General features: G+C 44.9%; 1 protein-coding gene across 1 annotated transcript; it reads left to right on the top strand.

Annotated features, from left to right (window-relative positions):
- The first annotated feature begins 636 nt into the window (after nucleotides 1-636).
- On the top strand, nucleotides 637-18,962 carry DNPH1 (2'-deoxynucleoside 5'-phosphate N-hydrolase 1). Its single transcript, XM_069236394.1, has 4 exons — nucleotides 637-860; nucleotides 6,947-7,018; nucleotides 16,794-16,904; nucleotides 18,650-18,962. Exons 1-4 carry the CDS (start codon nucleotides 716-718, stop codon nucleotides 18,784-18,786), a joined length of 465 nt encoding a protein of 154 aa, XP_069092495.1. The 5' UTR covers nucleotides 637-715; the 3' UTR covers nucleotides 18,787-18,962.
- The last annotated feature ends 413 nt before the right edge of the window (nucleotides 18,963-19,375 follow it).

Raw genomic sequence — 19,375 nt, 5'->3', positions numbered from 1 at the left:
GAAGTGCTGCGACAGTGCTTGTTTTCTTGAACCTACTGGTGACGTGTCCCGCGCAGGCCCAAAGAGCTATCCTGTGATTGAAAAAGGCAAGTCATTAAAAGTTACTCGGGCCAGTAATACTGTTCGTGTTTTGAGGCCTGGGAGTGAGTTGCAAATCCACTTGTCTTGTGTAATCAAGTTCTTTTTGAGGCGTTTACAGCAGTTTCAAGGTTGTGCATAGTTTCCATTTCTTGAGGGTAGTTTGTGATGTTTTTATTTACATGGGAGTCAGTGCTTGTGTTTTGTATGTGAAGTGTCACGTGTGACCGTGGCATGTTGTCACACATGAGCAATCTCCATCCTTGGCAGCTCCCTCCACTAGTGGTACGTGCAGCAGGGACCCGCCCCGGCACGTGCGTGGCACCTGACGTACCACGTGACCCGCCTATGAGCAGGCAGGAACTTGCGACCCATGGAGAAGCCCTGATCTGTCTACGGGGCAGGTGTGCGCGGCGCCGCCGCCATGTTGAATCGGGATACGCTATTAGCGCTTGCTGTAGTTAACAGGGGTCGGTGTGACCCGCCGCTTAAGATGGCCGCTAGCGCGACGTCACAAAGGTCGCACCGCAGTCTAGTGTTCGGAGCAGCACAGGACAGCTCCTTCAGGGGTCACGTGATGGAGGCGCGCGGGCTCCTCTCTGACTGAACAAGACGGCGGCTCCTCCACACATCCATCATGTCAGCGCTGCAGGTCTACTTCTGCGGCAGCATCCGCGGCGGGCGCCAGGACAGGGCGCTCTACGCGCGCATCGTCGACAAGCTGCGGCAGTACGGGCGCGTGCTGACCGAGCACGTGGCCTCCGAGGGCATCCGCGAGCGAGGTAAGGGAGCTCCGACGGGTCAAACAAATAAAATAAAAAAACGAAAGAACACACCCTCGCGCCAGTAAACACAGAGGAAGGACTCCGTGATTCGCCACGTGCTGCCAGCCGCCCTCGCGCCCCCGGAGACGGGCCGTCGCGTGCACTCGCAGCTGGCACGCGCCCCTCTCCTGGCACAATGCACCAAGAGGCTGTGCACGCGCCCAGCTGTGGGCGTGTTTATGCGGCCTAGATCCCGAGCATATATGGGACAACACTACATACGTTTAAAAACTAAAAAAGTTTTGTAAAAAGTGGATAATGCATTTTCCTCGCTGGTTCTACTGCAGCAGAGGCAGCTGGAATAAAGGCATCTTGAAAGATCTCAAGGTTGCTAATGAAGGTTTTTTAGCGTGCATATCATGAGCTTGCGGATTTCAAGGTGATCTCGTATGCATTAATGAAAAGAGCGCATGGTGGCGCCTGGCATCACAGACTTGGGTTGAGTTTAAGTTTGTTCATTTGTAAAGTGCGACCAAAAGCCCAGGGCGTCTAGGCGCTGCCTCGTGTGCCTGGGAGAGAAGAACGGAGACGCGCTCTGGGCAGTAGGCGCGGACGCTTATTTATTGGAGCTGCAGCTGAGGCAGGTTGGAAGGAGTTTGCAAGAGGCTGGTCTGGGGTGAAGGGGCCGCTGCCAGAGGTGGGGGGCGCAGTGGCAGAAGCTCTACCGCCCCAGGATGCTCTAACAACCCCCAGCTTCCTAGTGCAAGATCTAGGGTCAGAGCAGAAATGTAGCAAGCACTCCTGTTCCTAACCTGGAGGCGCTACACAGTGCTTCAAAGGCGACTCCTGCTGATCAGAGCAATGAAGTTCCTCTGCAGCCTTTCACACTCAATCATGTTTCTTCAGGTTTTTTAGTAAACGTACAGCCTCATTGTGAATTCCCCACAGTCTGTTTGCAATGTAGGTTGTTGCAATTTTCAAGTTTAGCTCGGACTAGCGATGTGGCCACACTCCTCTGCAGCTTGGGGGGTAAAAAGGGAGGCATCTTTTAAATTATTTTCACGGTAAAAAGCATAAAGATGTTAACCGATGCATGTGGTTTGAGAAGATGAGTGTGGAGTCCATAACCACACCAATATTTCTAACTTTAACTACTGCAGTAGGCAAGGTGGTGGTCCAAGGAAATGTGACCACCAGTCCGAGTTCCGTGAAGAGGCATCAAGACAAAAACAGGAGAACCTTGGTCTTTTCTAAATTCAACTTTAAGCAATTGGAGCTCATCCAGTTGACAATTACCGACATGCAGTTCTTAAAATGCAGGGCTTTTGATCCCAAGTTTAGAGGTGCTCCTTAAACTGGCAGATTTCATCACCTGGTGTCCTCTGCTTCACAGATCAGAATGTAAAGAATTGCTGGAACGGGACATGCTACGTGAGGAAAGCAAAAATAATGGTATGGTTACGACTGAGAGCGCATAACTTTTCCCCTTATACATCTATAGGACACTTCTCACTTTTCTAACAAAGTCTTCTGTTTCCTAATGATATCATTGAAGAAGCGTGTACTGTCAGACACCTCTCACAGGGATGCACTTTATCAGGATACAACAGTGTGCCCAGATTAAAACCCATCTCTAACAAACATTTGGCCATGGCACAGAGGCACCAAGTGTACCTGGCAGCAGACCATATATTCCTGGTATTGTTTTAAGTCAGGTCTTTTAGAAGGATCTTGAATAGGACCTAAACTCAAAACTTTCTATAAAAAATACTGTACCTCAGAAATGGAGCTTTTAACACAGCAGGAAATTACCGCAATGTCCATTCTTCCTCCATGTTTCAAGAGAAGACAATCCCTGTGGAATGCTATTTTGATATCCCGTTATTAAATGGTGCATGCCCCTTCCCCTCCGTACGTACAGTTTGAGTGGTGCTTCCTAAACTCAGTAGAACCACTTAATGATCTAGATGCATTGTCAATGTTGCTACCCAAGTGTCTAGATTTCAGGAGATGCTACTTCGTAGATAGAACCTGATTCCCAAATCTGCTTTGTGTTTTTGCCTCTGCCATGCCCATTCCATTTATCTCACTGTTTTGAGTTTGCATTCACCTCATTTAGAATTTTTGTCTAGCCTAAGGGTCTGAATCCAGTCAAAAGTATTTTTTTTCTTCGATAGTCTACTGCATTCAAGGTACTGAATGCAGGTACTGGCACTGCTAGGATAATTACAATATTATGAACATTTGTATAGGATACAAACTGTATACAGTTCAGCAGTGGCATGCACCCACTGTGCTGCTTTATCACCTCTAAGTCCCATTTCTTTAAAAACGCCTCTTCGGTTGTCTGCTCTTGTCCACGGGCTGTTAGTTCCCATGTGGCCATTACCTCTACCATTGATTGGAAACGTCACCACCCGAGGATTACAAGTCCCCATATAGCCCCTTAATTGTCTTTATGTTGAAAGATTATAAATTGCGCTCGGACCCTCGCTATGCCGTGATATGGATAGAAGTCGCGGTACTGTAGCCCAGCTGGCCTTTGTCCATGTGCTGAAAGAAACACTTGGAAGTGCATAATCTGGTAATCGCTACTCTTGAGGTCCACATTACATATCAGGCACACGGTCCTCATTGACTGACAAAATGGCTGTTTGAAGCAGCCAGTCTGCCTTGCACTTTGCAGGCAGTTCTTGCTATGCACTTTAGTGGGAGGCGGGGATCCCTCTCCAGCCCGTTGCAGTATTGGGATGTTACCACAAATTCAACCGGACGTCTCCTGGAGAATTATTTTTCTACTGGGTAATAGAAAACTTTAATATCCATGCCCATTCAATCCTGGGCGGAAACATCACTATTCAAACAGATGGCACATTGTGATGGTGAAAGACACGAACTACGTTCCTGAAGAGGGGAGTGTAACTAGCATTATTTAAGCCAAATCTAAGACTTATCAGTGTGTAAATTTCTCTGCTGTTCCTAAGCATGTGCTCTGTAAAATTCCTAAAGTGTATTTTTATGTTGGTATCTGTGGAGCACAAAAAACGCTCAAGAACAGCAGAGCTAAACCTAGCTCAAGTGCTGTGGAACGCTGAACAGGGAGCATAACCTCCAAGAAGATGCTATCATTGGGTGAAGGTCAAGAGTAGTCTGCAGTCAGGGTAAGTGCGCTTTAGAGAGTTATGTCTTCAGATTTTTTTCTGAATTGTAGGAGAGATTATGTTCATCTGATATCAGTAAAGATGCTGTTGCATATCCCACAAGCAAGAACAGACAAGGCTTGCCTTCTGGGTTTTATCTTCTTGAAATATTTTGTTTCCATTCTTATGATACCAAGACACCTGGTCTGGCATTGTGCCACAGACGTGACTAGTTTTTTTTTTTTTTTTTTTTTGGTTTGGTCAAGTAAGCCCGGGATCTTGTTCAGGGCTTTATAAGAGGGTCAGCTCGTCTTGAAGATGGTCGGAGCTGAAAAGAGGAGTCTGTGTAGGTATTTTAACATGGGGGAGATTTGGTTAAATTTCTTTGAACTCTTCCTGAGCTATGTCACTGCATAAAGGATACCTTTATCCTTTGGTCATACTGGGGAAACAGCTGAGCAGGGCTCTGCCGCTGTCCAGACTGTAGGAGAGTAAGGCTTGTATGGTTGTTCTGAAGTTACCTTCTGGGAGAAACAGCTTCTCTTTCTTCAAGAGGGAGAGTTGGAACCAAGCTGTCTTGGTTTTCTTGGCAACGTGTTGCTTGAATGAGATGTCTGTGTCACTAGTGAGTCCCAGAGATGTACATGGTGTGTCAGCTGGGAAGTGAAGCTTAGGTTTAAGATGGAGAGCCAGGCTTTAATCTGGGTTATTTGTTGTTTCTGGCAAACAAGAGAAATTCAGTCTTTGTAGAGTTTGACTTCAGAAAGCTAGTTGACATTATGAGTTTGGATGAGCTCAAGGCAGGACTGGGTCTCGTTGGTTGAGGTTATATTTAGGCAGCGTTGGGTATCACTTGCATATTGATGGGTCTTAACACTGCTGTCTGCAAGAATGGATCTGAGAGGTTCGGTGTGGAGGTTGAAGGTGTTGGGGAAAGGATGGAGCCCTGGGTACTCTACAAGAAACAGGAAGTAACTCAGTAGACAAGGAGTGACTGTGATTCTCTGGAAGCTAAATTGCACAACAAGGTGCTGATGGAGTTAGAATATCCCAATTTTAAGACAGTGCCTGAAAATCCCACAAATGTTTTCAGGATGTTGATAAGTGCTGGATTACTGATTGTGTCACAGGCTGCAGAGATGTTAACCAGGACCAGAGGGAAGGGTTTTCATCCCTGTTGTTAAGGAGAAGGATTTCACTACTCGAGTGTGGCTGTCTCAGTGGTGCAGCGTGGTCTGAAATATGATTGATCTGTTCAACGTGATTTTTGCTGATGTGCTCCTGTAGCTGGGTGTAGACTTTGTAGATCTTTCCTATGAATAGAAGGCGGTTAACAGGATGGAAGTTGGTGAGGTTGGCTGGTTCACAGGATGGTTTCATTTGCAAGAGAAGGATCTGTCCTGTCTTAGGAGTATCTTAGACATTTCCTTGCCATGCAGAGGTGTTGGCAGTGCGGAGAAGGGTGTGAGGGCCTCTCCTTAGAGTGATTTGATGATGGAAGAAAGAAACGTCTTCTTAGAGTAGGTCGTCTTGAGAGAGTACAGTGTGTTGGAGAGATGTGCATGGCTGATGTATTGATGTTCATGCTTATGTGTACACTCATTTATTGGTATGTTTAAAGCACAGACCTAGGTTAGAATCTACAAAGCCCCTCACAAAGTAACATACAAGCTGTAGGAGAGCATAGAAATCTCTACCCAATTGACACACAAGGGCTTTCTTATCTGTGATGAATTTGATACTATTCCTTGAAAAGTTAGGCCCTGTCTTCCTTTCTGAAGGGTAGAAGAGTGGAGCAAGCCTGATCTCAGATCAGCTGCTCAGCAGTGAGCACTGTCTGTATGATTGTTGGTTGTCTAGAGCCCAAGAATCGGCCTCCTGATTGGTCCTTGCTGCCCCCTTTGGATGAACCAAGACTCCTTGGAAGGGGAGAGTGATGCATGGAGATAAAAGAAACAGTACAAGCTCTCACTGGGTTTTACCACAGGACCAGAGTGCACCACAGAAGCAGACTGGTGTCTGATCAAAGCTGTTGGATCCCGAGCCTTTGCTGGTTGCCGTTTTCTCACCTCTGCCTCTAGAGTGACCCTAGTGCCAAGCGTCAACCTTCCAGTAGTCCGAAAGGTGATACCACACAGGCTCCTGTGACTCGATGTTCTACAGCATGGGTTTTCACACTGGGGGGCGGGCCCACCTAGGGGGACCTCAAGTGACCCCTCGGGGGAGGGGGGTGCCAGGCTCTGGTCAAAAGAAGCATTATGATGATAACAGGGCTTCGGTTTAAGCTAAAAAAATAATAAACAGAATTAAACCTCTCTGTAATGGGGCCTCACTAACATGTCTTGTCTTTTGTACCCAAGCTGGGAGTGTGCGTTGAAAAGGGGGGGACTCCAGATATACTTCAAAACCCCCACTCCAACTTCTAATATTCACACTGTGAATACTTTTAGCACATTAGTAAGGCCTGCCTGACCAGAATAGTATGTTTAGTATCATATATTTGATTGCATTTTTTAAACAGTAACAGCACTTAACTGCAATGTTTAAATAAGTTTAGACATATTTAAACATTGGCAAATTAATAGGATAATTGTGAAAAAAAAATTGGGGGGGGGATTCATTCTTTCCCCACTGGAAGGGGGGGGGTTGTCACCAAAAAGTTTGAAGACCACTGTTCTAGAGGAATCCACTGGTCAGGTTGTTGCAGAACTCTTGCAGCCATCTTCAAGCCACAAAGCTCTCTTCCGAATCAGAGAATCTCTGATCTATTCATTATTTCCACACCCTGTGAGGGCATTAGGGAATAGCTTGATGAGTTTTGTTTGTGGCAGACAATGTTGTTTCTGGGAGTTTGAGAATGGAGTTTTTTGGGGGTCACCCATACTCTTTACATCCTGTCCTTCATAGGCTTTGAGGTTCCCCATTGGCCTTTTGTAACCATTAATTTTCCCTGTTTTCCTGCAGGTGAGGATGCTGTCCAAGATGGCGATAAGGGCGTCCACGACCGAGATCTGAAGTGGCTGGAGCAGGCCGATGGTGAGGCTGCTTTAATGTCTGTGGCTTGTTCCTCTAATTGTGGGGGGTTTGAAAGTGGTTGCATTAGCCTGTTTTTTTGGCATTACAGCCTCTTGTTGCCTTGAAGGGTGTACCCCAGTCGCCCCCACTGGACGAGATGGGGAAATGCACTTTGTTGACTGGTGGAAGTAGATATTATGTTGTTACAGGCCACTGTGAGGTGGGAACATTAAGGGCCTAATTTAGATCTCAAATTTAGATCACAAATGTGACGGACATCCCATCCTCTGTATTATCATCCTATTATATCCTATGGAGATCGTAATAAGGTGGACGGGATATCCGTCACATTTGTGACAGAGCATTCCATCTGCTGAGATCTAAATCTGGCCCTAAGTTTCTACTGTGACCACGTTTACAATCACGGCTCCAGCACTTTCCACTGTGCAGACTTACCGCTGGAACTTTTCTCACTGGTTCAGACTTTAATCTGGGTCTCCAGCTTTTCCCTGAGGTCGGCAGTATGTCTCTGGAAGCTGTACGTGCCTGTGGGCCCCACCCCTCAGCAGTAAGCCATGTTGGGCATCACAGGCAGAGAGAGTTTAATGGGACAAGACAGCTTAAGAAATAACCTGGAGGCACTTTCTCAGCTCAGGCTGAATGAATTATTAGCAGTGCAACTATTTCTGAAACTACCTGGAAAGATATTAACTGAGTTAATAACTTGGCTTAAGGCTGCTTGTAAGACAATTTATTTCTGCAGTTAAAAGCCCCTGAAGCATTAACTCGCAGAACATTGGTTTGTTTCGCGAAATTGGCCATGTTTAAACACACTTAGCATTCTTTCTCTTTAAAAATGTTAATTTAATTATTTTAAATGTGATTCTCAGTAAGGTAGAAAATAAGCATTAAGTATTCTTTTCTAATCAATTCAATTCAATTTCAGCTTTATTTCGGCAAAACAATACCATAAAAGCATACTGACAAAATTCATACATTTCTAGAAGGAAACGAAAACAGTTTGAGAAGATCGATAAACTCAAACCCATCATGATATTAAAAAATCAAATCCAGGACTCCCCCAAGGACATACAATACAGATCGGCAAGTTGTGAATATGAATATTATAAAAATAAGCAATTGATCAATTAAAACACTATAAAAATACACAACACCGTACAAATCACTCTAAAACTATTATAAAATAACTATAGATACCAATCTTTGTACAAAAAACAATTGGGATTGTTATCTCATTATTAGTGGCAATAACTATGTACTGGCAATAAAAGTTCACTTGGTCTCTAGAACTATAATAAGCACAAATAGTGACCATTGTAAAAATAAAATTCATGCTTTTTTGGAAAGACATTTGCCTCTATCATACCAAATTGCCTCTGATATCTTGGAAATGGGCATACCACCATCACATGTGGACTTATTTAGCTAATTTTAAGAACTGAGTGACAATCCCTAATGCCCAACAATTTCTTTCTTTCATACATGCCTATATACGGCTAGAAACCTTAAAAAGGGATACAATCAAGTAATAAAAAAAGCACGTTATTCCACAACAATTAATATTCACTTAACTACTAAAAACAGACTGTCTGGATAATGGCCAATGTTGGTCTTAAAGGCAATAAATAAGAATCAATTACAGTATTGCATTTTTATAAAACCCTTAAAATTTGCCTCCCGTGCCATCAGGTACTTATTTTGCTTAGCTAGGGGACGACTATTTAAAATAAAAATACATAAATAACTGGATCTATAAGCTAGTTTCATAAGTGTCAAATGGGAATTCTAGGTAGCTTAAAAAACCTCCCAATGACTACAGACCATATGCTAAGGGGCAAGATGCTATTATAATTCAAGTTCTTCCCAAGCATTATCAATATCCCCTGGGCTAGATATATCCTTGGCTAGATGTATAGCCAGAGACCATTGGATTACAAAAGGCGGCTCCCATTTATCAAATTGGGGACCATGGATTAACTATGGGAGTTTTGCCTGAGTTAAAGCGCCTAGAGCCTCAGGCCCGCCTTGGCTCTGATAAATGAAATTGCTATTAGAACATTCGAATGTTGGCATGTCCATTGAAGACAATGGACTGCTGCGGGCTTTTACAGGCCGGTAAAAGCCCGCAGCGCCAACATTCCAATGTTCGCTTTGTAAATCCCCTCGGGCTCCGTGAACATTTTTTTTTTTTTAATAGAACATTCTGCCCTGTGTGGCAGAATGTTCTAATAGCCTTAGAACCCGCCGTAGCGGGCTCTAACGGCTATTAAAGTCCCTCTCCCTTCGGCTCGGGCATTTAACGCGGGGAGCGGGCCTTTAATAGCCGGTAGAGCCCGCTACGGCGGGTTCTAAGGCTATAGTAGAAACCGGCTTAAACCAAAAACAACATATGGTATCGTACTAGATCTCAATAATCTTGCTGCTTCATTATAATTCCTGATTCCAATGTTCCTGCAAATAGGTCGAATCCATTTCCTCCTTGGTTTATCATAAGCTTTGCAGTTTAAAAGAACATGATCCGTCGTTTCAGGAGTCTCCATATTACACAGCCCACATGTCACCTCATGTCTTCTCCCATTCAAGGGGCCCCATTTAGAAGTAAAAGCCTTAACCTGGAGAGTCCCATATCGAAGCTTCATAAATAAAACTTTTGCTGGTTTAGGTTGGATAGTGTCTATCCATTCCTCAGCATACGGTAATGGTTTAATATCCAGGAAACTTAAGGTAAGTCTACCTAGATCCTTGCTGTAGAGAGGGCTATTTAGGGTAAAGTCCCAAAATACTTGTTTTAGTCGGATCTTCGATTGTTTTGTTAATGTATGCGGTTCTTCCCAATAAAATTTCAGCCCTAGATTGTAAAAGCATTGCCTTATATAGTGGAGCCACGGGAGGGAGATGGCCTTGTCCAGGTTCATAATCTCAATTAGTGCTTGCCTATATTGGATTAATTCAGGGGTTGTCCAAAGTCTACACCAGTAAAGCAAGGGCCTCAAGGCTGCCAATTTACCAATTTGTTTCATGTTAATATCATAGGTTAGAGGTATCAGTGGAGAAGATGGAGGGAGACCCAGTACCCCCCTCATAAAATTATTTTCCTGGGTAACCAATGGGGTTACATTTATAAATCCCCAGAGTTCGGCACCATATAAAGCAGCAGCCTGTGCTTTGCACCTATAGATCTCAAATACTGGTGAAACAATACTAGACCTTGAACATTTGTAATTTTTGCTAATCGCCATGGAACAATGAGTTAAGCAGATAGCAGCTTTATTGACGTGCGGTGCCCATGACAATTTGGCATCAAGCAGTATCCCTAGATAGTTGAAATTTTGTACTCGTTCCAATGCCTGCCCTCTAATCCGAATGTTTCTCTTGAGTGCTTTATGGGGGTTAACAGTCAGGTATTTAGTCTTGTTTGTATTTATTTCTAATCCCTTCAAGCTGAAATACTCACTGAATTTATCTAATAGAGTTTGCAAGCCCATGGGAGTTTGAGATAATAAGATGGTATCATCTGCAAAAAGGAGGGCGGGACTGGATCATCGTTCAATCTTGGTGAGTCATGGTTGCTTTGTTTCAAATAATGAACCAGATCATTAATATATAATGAGAAAAGGGTTGGGGCAAGCACACAACCCTGTCTCACCCCCCTCTTGATAGGTATTGGGTCTGTCAGCTCTCCCTTTGGCCCCCAACGAACCTTTGCAAATGTATTTTCATGTAACCTCTCTAGCTGGCCCAGGAGGTTCCCTGGCATGCCCTGTTTTCCTAGTGCTGCCCATAAGGAGTCTCTTGGCACCAAATCAAAGGCTGCGCGCAGATCCACAAACGCGATATAGAGGTGGCCTTTCCTTAGTCTAGTATATTTCCACATTATTGTCAATAGCCTAAAGGCCTGATCGACTGTACTCGTCTGCTGTCTAAAGCCTGCCTGGTATATAGTCAATATGCTGTTTCCATCTATCCAGCTACTAATTCTATTCAGCAGCTGTCTAGCATAAATTTTTTGCATGACATCTATGAGGCTAATTGGTCTATAGTTCCCTGGGTCTTCCCTGGATCCTTTTTTGAAGACTGGGATTATTTCTGCCCCTTTCCATGTCTCGGGCACTAGACCTCCCCTTGCTATAGCGTTACTTAAAAGATTTAGGTAAGGTGCCCAAATTTCTATACTATGTTTGAACATATCCCCCGGAATCTTGTCCAAACCGGGGGCTTTTCCTGGCTTGATTGCTTCGATGGCATTCACCGTCTCCTCCAGACTAAATTGTAGCTCAGGTAAGATGCCCCAAGTAGCTAGGGTTTTATGTCTTGGAGGATAGAGATCGGAGCTGGGGGGATCAGAATAAAGGAGTGTAAAATAGTTAACCCATGTTTTGGGATCTATATGATGATCTGTAGTAAATAACCCCTCTTTGCTGCCATGGATAACTATTTTCCAGAAAATCCTGGCGTCATTGCTTTTTGCTGCTTCCAGCAGGTCTTGCCATTTTTGATCCTCCCAGTTGCTTTGGGCAGTTGCCAGTGTTTTCTTGTAACTGGCCCTTTCCTGTTGTATGGCTAATTGATTTTTTTGCTTTAGAGCCTCAATCAGCACTCTTTTCCTCTCCCTACATTTGATAGTGTACCATGGACTGCTTGGGGTGGTTTGCACTTTCTCCTTTTTGTGCTTGTTCTGTGGCTGTTTGGTCAGGAGGGGTCTTAGTGCAATACTCATTGATTGGTGGATGGCCGTAATAGGGATATCAATAGGTTTATTTTCTGCATAAGGCTCCAGGAGATCAGAAAATGTGTTCTAAATATATGCCATAGTATCCAGATTGCCTAGTATTACTGGCCATTTTACAACCCTTCTATTGTTACTTTGGATGGGTTGTAACTCCACCTTATCGTGTTCTATATATTCCAAATCCAACTCAAGGAGGTGGGCCCTGAGTTCAATTAATAGCGGGAAGTGGTCGCTTTCCCTTCTTTTATCTATTTTAAAGGACACTAATCTTCCCCATGTACTTATACTATGCAAAATGTAGTCTATTTTCGAGGTTGAGTTGCCTCTCTGGAAGGTATCCAAATTAAGGCCTCCTTCACCCACTCTGCCATTACATGCCCTCAGTCCATGCTTTAATGTAAGGCCCATAAGTTGCAATACGGCCACTGTGCCCGGGACAGTTTTTTCTATTGTTAAATAAGGAATTGCTCTCATTCGATCTTCTTCTTCTGCTAAATGTTCAAATCCAGTTGTAGGTTCATAATTACAATTAAGGTCACCCCCTATCATAATTGTCTCTCCTACTGGGATCTTTTTAAGCAGGTCGTCTAGTAGAGTTATTTCAGGAGACTCCAAATTTGTCCTTCTAGGTCTTATATATACATTGAACAAGTGGAATATATATATTTTTTTTTCCGCATTACCAACCATAACATGTCCTCTGACTCTGTGGCTTGCATACATATCTCGACATTTATTGAAATTTCCACCCATACAACCAACCCCCCAGACGGTCTCCCTCTGGCAGCTGAAGTTGCACTAATAAAGTAGGTTTTATATCCTAGTTTATACGGCGGATCTTTAAGCCAAGTCTCTTGAAAGAGACAGACATGGTATTGATCAATATAGTCCTGCCATTCGCGGTCTATAAGCTTATTTTTTAAGCCTGCTACATTCCAGGAGATCATAGTGATAGGGCCCCTTCCGTTTAGGGTCGTAACGTTAGAAGTAGGGCTCAAGTATGCTGTCAAATCTTTCCTACGGGGCAAAGACTCCACAACACTCCCTGCCCCTGTAGCATGAAGGTCATTCCCTTCATGGGGCTCACCTACTGTTGGGTCCCCATTTGGTCCCACTTGTGCCTGATCTATCTGGATTAGTCAATCTACTCTTTCAAGGTTGGAATCACCATTTCTCTTTTGCAATCCCTCATTATCATTATACTTAGGCCTCTGGACTAGGGGTTTGGTAATGAATGGATCCGGACTAAACCTCATGGCATTGATTATGGGGGCAGGGGTTCTCTGTTCCATGTCAATCAGGCCTCTGATTAATCTTCCATCCTTAAATGTTAGTGCAATAACATCATGTTGCCCCATCTCTCCTGGGATTCTTTCTGCCCCCTTAATATCTGAACGAATTATGGATAGACAGTGTCTTTTGGCCCTAATCCAGTGTGTAAGCTTATTCTTTAAGGAATCCTTGTCTTCTCTGCTATTTAAGGCCAATTTTGGAACATTTAACAGATAAACGACATTGGTCCTAATGGGAAACCTATCCGTCTCAAAGTGTCGATTCCATGTAGTGTAATGGTTCCGATCATTAAATACTTGGGGATAGTGGTTCTGAATAGGTTCCACATTTCCTTTTTGGGGCCCTTTTACCAAACAGGGTTCTCTTCGAGGATTCCCTGTTTCTTGGCATAGAACACTAGTATTACTTCTAGGGTAGTTGCGTGAACCAGTATTTTCCCCGTTTGCCCCTCTCATATATCCCTGTGGTTGCTGTAAAATTTTAGCTATAGCTGGGGAAGGGTTGGGGTTAGTATTCAAATTTTGAAGACGTGTGAATCTACCTTGTGGATGAAATGATATAAGGGGGGTCTCCTTTTCGCACTGAGCTCTATGAGTACCCCTACCTCCCTCCTTTTCCACAATATCTGATAAGGTTCTTACTTCAAGTTTCAAGTCCTTAACTTCCTGGATTAATCCAGAGAGTAGGCCATAGAGGTCTGCTATAGTTCTTGTTTTGTGTTTAAGAGGATTCACTGGTTCTAGATTGAGTGGAGAGGTCCTCTCTCTAGCTAACTGTACAATTGGAATAGTAGGATATAGCTCATCCACCAATTCCCCCTCTTGTGCATTCTGTGCTTTATTACTATCGAGTTCTGCCAAGACTGCATATTTATTGGAACACACAACTTCACACTCCTGCATATGGCCCTTCTTCCTAGTACTATCTATAGTGCATGGGAGTTATGGCATCCTTAGGGCTGCCAGTCCTAATATCGGAAGAAACCTCCCTCTCTTGCTGGTTAATAATCTCTATCACTTTATCCTCTGATTCAACTTTCTTCACGTAGTAAGAGGTAATCTTTTTATCCGGTCCCTCCCGGATAGTGGTCCTACTACATAGTAGTGACTCTACCTCCTCGATAAGATCATCAATTTCGGCTATAGTGCAATTCTCGCCCGCATTCCTGAGTTTTTTTATGGATTTCTCCTTCCCCCTTGGGGGTTCTGATGCCTTACGTTTTCCCATGTCTTGAGCCACCTGTATAATGCTTCGGCTCTATGGAACCAGTCCACAATATGTATTTATGGAAGAGAATAAAAGTAAGTCTAGTGGGGGTAAACCTAGATAATAAATATTAACTTCTCTTATGACAAGTGTTAAGTAAAGATTTTGCACTCATAAATACAAGCAAACTTCTTACGGTAAAATAAAGAGGCAGTGGCCCGGCCCAGCCCCACTCGAGATCTAGCAGATATTAGCACGTCACTGGTAAAGGAAGACTTCCGTCCTAAGGTCCTCTATAAAAAGACTTTTTTTTAGGAAAAGTTATTGGCACAGTACCTTCAGGCAGCCATATGCTTATGAGCTGCCTAAATCGAGCGTCTTTATGTAAATGTCAGGGGGGTGGCCCTGCCCTGCCTCTTCCTGGCAAGGACGGGCCCGGGCTTTGCCCAGGCGCCGCCCGCGCGCATCCCGCAACGGCGGGAGCGCTGTTGGAAATATAAAGGGCTCCTGCCCCTGGACACACCTCTTGACGCGCTACCCGCGACGGCGGGAGCGCTGTTGGAAATATAAAGGGCTCCTGCCCCTGGACACACCTCTTGACGCGCTACCCGCGACGGCGGGAGCGCTGTTGGAAATATAAAGGGCTCCTGCCCCTGGACACACCTCTTGACGCTCTACCCTCCTGAATGAATTATTAGCAGTGCAACTATTTCTGAAACTACCTGGAAAGATATTAACTGAGTTAATAACTTGGCTTAAGGCTGCTTGTAAGACAATTTATTTCTGCAGTTAAAAGCCCCTGAAGCATTAACTCGCAGAACATTGGTTTGTTTCGCGAAATTGGCCATGTTTAAACACACTTAGCATTCTTTCTCTTTAAAAATGTTAATTTAATTATTTTAAATGTGATTCTCAGTAAGGTAGAAAATAAGCATTAAGTATTCTTTTCTAATCACTTTGAAATATTTTTTTCTTTGTATTATTATTGTTTTTTAATAAGCCTGGCGAGCTTCTGAGTACTAACAGAATTAAAAAATGCTTGTGAACCTCCCAGATCCCTGAATGGAAAGCAGCCTTTATCCCTCTCACTCTCTATTCCCAGCGAACTGTAGCGCCCACAAAGAGTCATTGTCACCTAGTTCACCAGTGTCAGACAACCGTAAGACCGGGGTACAAGAGCCCCAAAATATGGCCCAGGCAGCCTGCATCACCTTGGAACGATTGCTTTTTGTTATTCACAGTTGACGTCTGCATTCAAAACTACAACATTTAAAGTCGTCCACCTTGCACTGACATGCAGCGAGACGTGCACGCGTGAAGGAGACCACCTTCCAACTCGCAGGACACCTTTTCATGCACATCTTGTGCACTCACTGCCGAGTAAACGAGACCTGTTCTCTGAGCGGTCCCAGTTCCAATAACATGAACAAGCAGATCCACTCAATCTTACTGAGTCAACTACGAGTCACACCCTTGGGTGTTCCTGGAGACGCCAGTTCTTCTGTGTATTTTCCCCTGACCACTCTCAAGAAGCCATAAGCAGGTCCGCACTAACTGAAGGAAAGTGGCCTTTTATCCACACAGCAACCACTCCGAATAATTGGCAGCGGTATTACCACCAGCTGAGACCTAGAGAATACCCGTCCCAGTTACAGAAATAAACTGTCGTACACAAACACAGCTCAACACGCAGCTCACAACATGATAAACCACACCACCTCTGCCTGAAATGCTTCTGCAGGACACCCTGACATGGAGAGCCATGTTCATGCCACATTATACAGAATATATGTTATACACCCAACCCAGCCCAAACATGCTTGCAACACTGCGCCGCAGAATGGTACTGGCACATACTAACATCCCATAGAACACCTGCTACCCATCTCTTCCAGACCCAGCAGTTCTGTGTATCTAGGTAACAAGCAGATGTTCCCATAGAAAAACACAGGCACACGTCTCCGCCTGCTGAGCATTGAGCATGTCTGCTGAGCCAGTGGATGCTTTAGCAGTTGGTAAAACCCCCAGAACCCAGCCCACAGGCACCAAAGCACACACAGCTCACTCAGAAGATCACAGCCACTTGAGAGAGAAAGGCACCAGCCATATGGATAACACATGTCAAGCAGACTGCGGTGGAAACCTTGAGACCGTGGCAGGAGGGCTCCCAGGCTGCAGAAACCTGTTAGGAACTGTGCAAGTGTCACTGACATATTTGTAAACAATTTTAGAGGTTCCTGGCTAGAAGTGGTGGGCAAGCAAGAGACCTGTCACCACTGGTGTCCACTTCAGGTATTTAAAGAGAGTTGGTTTTAGGGAGTGACATCCGTGAGAGATGAACGGAGTGCACCGAGAGAAGCCAGATATTGGCACCCACTGGTAACGAGCATCAGGATAGCAAGAGCCGGTTGGTGCTGCGCAGGTCTCAAGCATGCATGCTCTAAAGTGCCAAGGACATAGGCAGAAACACATCTTGAAGGGCTGGGGGGCGAGGGGGTGTCCAGACAGGAGTATACCTCCCTTTCACTGTCTTTACGTTTTTTGCAGTGGTCATCGCAGAGGTGACGCAACCCTCTCTGGGTGTTGGATACGAGCTGGGGCGCTCTGTGGCCATGAAGAAGAAGATCTTGTGCCTTTTCCGGCCCTCCTCTGGTCGATGTAAGTGGTCCCTACTGTCACTACGGGCTCTTATTCGAAGCAACCTATAGATATTGGGCTCTGGGCAATGCAGACAATGCGGAGGAGAGTGGGGACAGTTCAGAGAAGAGGGGGGAATGTGAGAGAGAAGAGAGGAGGAGAGAACGTGGTAGGAAAGACATAGAAATGTGAGGGAGGGACGGACGGTGCGGAGAGTGGGCTCAGACATATGGGAGATGAGCGGCCAAGAGGAGGGGGTGACGGGGGATGTAGACACATGAGACAATGGTTCAAAGCAACACAGAAGGGGCAGGAAAAGTTACAACAAAGTCTTATCAAAATCTTTACATATGGAGTATTTATCATATAGTGAAAGCTTCAGAAGCACTTTTAAAAAATAAAAAAAAGGTGCTCCCTCGTGAAATTGTGACCATAGGAACTCGCTAGAGGGCGGCTCCATTCCTGCCGTAGCGACTTTACCACTGGTGATATGTGTATTGGTGCAGGTTTCAAAAAGTGCCTTGCTGTGCAACAGGGACTTAATTTGACTTAAGAGTGCTGAGATCCACACTGGATTGCTCAAGACCACCCTGCACGTGTGTTGGCAGGGATGAGCGGTATTAGGTTGTGGTTGTTCACCTGTTGATTTGCTTCGCTTGGTGGTCTGAAAGGCTTTAATGTTACCTGGTGTTTTTAGCAGTGTGATAAACGTGCCAGGAACCCACAAGAAGGGTGGCACTCCAGACTTATCCAGCCAGTGGAATCCTTCCACGCGGCACGGTCCACACCGCAGGGTCCGTGCAGTGGGTCAGCACCACGCAGTCCACTGCACTGGGATCACAATGTGAGGTCGGTGCAGCCGTGACAAGCTCAGATCCTTGATTCATGAGAGCCTACAAACAGTCCTGAAAGTCTGCACCCTCTTTGTAGTGGGGGCAGGATGTAGCTACATTAACTGCAGACGGGGAGCCTGTGTCTTAAATGTATGACATTGCATGTTCCTGAGCAGCAATGCCTGTTAGATGGACTTGGGAGCCTTGTTCCATAGCCCCAGGCAGATAGACACCTGTGGCAGACTTCATCTCAAGCTTGTTCTGATGGCCCAGGTCTGTTTTAGACCTGTCTCCGAGACTAGCCTCCCTGAAAATAGGTTTTCATGTGATGTCGGCTCTTTCGTACCGAAGAAACATGATATACTTTGTTGATCTTTGGTGGTTGTCTATGGGGGGTTTAGTGTGGGGTAGTGCTATGGGATTACTCTGGAGTGGAAGATTTGCTTCTCTTCAGCGGTTTGCTTTTTTGTGGTGGTTTTCCCCATCAGTGGGTTTTGCTCTTATTTGGGGGGGTTTGCTGTAGTGTTGGGGTTTCGCTCCACTGTGGTGGAATGGGTGCCTGGCTGTTTTCTGTGTTGGTGGGGGTTTGCTCTTCTGCGCAGATTGTTTTGAGGGTTCCTGTCCTGACTATTTTGATTCTGGGGTCGCAGCTCTGTGGTTGTCTGTTGGGGCTTTGGTTCCGCAGAGTTGTTTCTATTTTGTGGAGTTGTGGCTGTTGCGGCGAGGGTTTCTGTTCTGTGGGGCTGCCCTGTTTGTGGCAAGCGGAGATAGTTCTTAATGTCGCATAGACTGTGTGATGGGGTCAGATAGTGAAATGCTTTTTCTCATAGTATCCCAAATTCTGCCACTGCCAGCAGTGTCCTGAGCACATGTGAAGATGCTTTCGAGGATCTGCCTTGTTTCACACTCCTCGCTCCTTTTCATCCTATACAGGTTTGTCAGCCATGATACGCGGGGCAGAAGACAACAAACGCTTCTTTGTGAAAGATTACCAGGAGCAGGATATTGAGAAAATCCTGGAAGAATATTTCCGAGCCACCTTCCCTGATGACCTCACACTGCAGCCTTGAGACGATGTTGACTGAAAGCCAAAGTTCTTTGTTGTGTTGCACCTTGGAACAGAAGGCCCCGACGTTGCACTGCTTACATGCATTCCATTTTATGTATATAAAGTTAAGCATTGATTAAATTGTTATTTTTGTTAATTCAGGCATGTTTTTCTAATAAAAATGTTGAATTTCCTCCATTCGATATTTCTTTTGGTAACTTGAGTAAACCTTGAGATGTTAGATAAATGTATAACTGGAGTTAATATTTACTCTAAGATGCTGCTCCGTTTCACTCCGATGTTCCAGGTTCCAGGAGCTGGCGCAGAAGCGTGCTTTGCGAGCATGCGTGACTTTTGGCTATCATTGTCGGCTAACCGTAGATGTTAATGTTGGTCTGAGTTGTCAGTAGCGTCCCAGCGCTGATGGGAAAGGATGAAGACACCTGAACATAACGGCTAGTACTGAATTGCCAGAGGGGTTCTGCCGACAGGAAGCAACCAAAAAGATTGTTAGAGATGTCAGTATGTTGTCCAAAGTATAAACGAAAAACGCTTCCTACACATTCGAAATTTGGGTGACATGCTTCATCACCAAAATGGAGCTGAAATTT

The sequence above is a fragment of the Pleurodeles waltl genome, chromosome 5 (genome assembly GCF_031143425.1).
Source record: "Pleurodeles waltl isolate 20211129_DDA chromosome 5, aPleWal1.hap1.20221129, whole genome shotgun sequence".
Classification (NCBI taxonomy): Eukaryota; Metazoa; Chordata; class Amphibia; order Caudata; family Salamandridae; genus Pleurodeles; species Pleurodeles waltl.
This window is presented reverse-complemented; position numbering and strand designations above follow the sequence as displayed.

Bases quoted from the DNA above. Each gene is read 5' to 3' on its own strand.
- DNPH1 (XM_069236394.1), top strand. From the start codon at position 716: ATGTCAGCGCTGCAGGTCTACTTCTGCGGCAGCATCCGCGGCGGGCGC. The intron at 861-6,946 runs GTAAGGGAGCTC...GTTTTCCTGCAG, and splicing joins CGAGGGCATCCGCGAGCGAG to GTGAGGATGCTGTCCAAGAT. The intron at 16,905-18,649 runs GTAAGTGGTCCC...CATCCTATACAG, and splicing joins CCGGCCCTCCTCTGGTCGAT to GTTTGTCAGCCATGATACGC.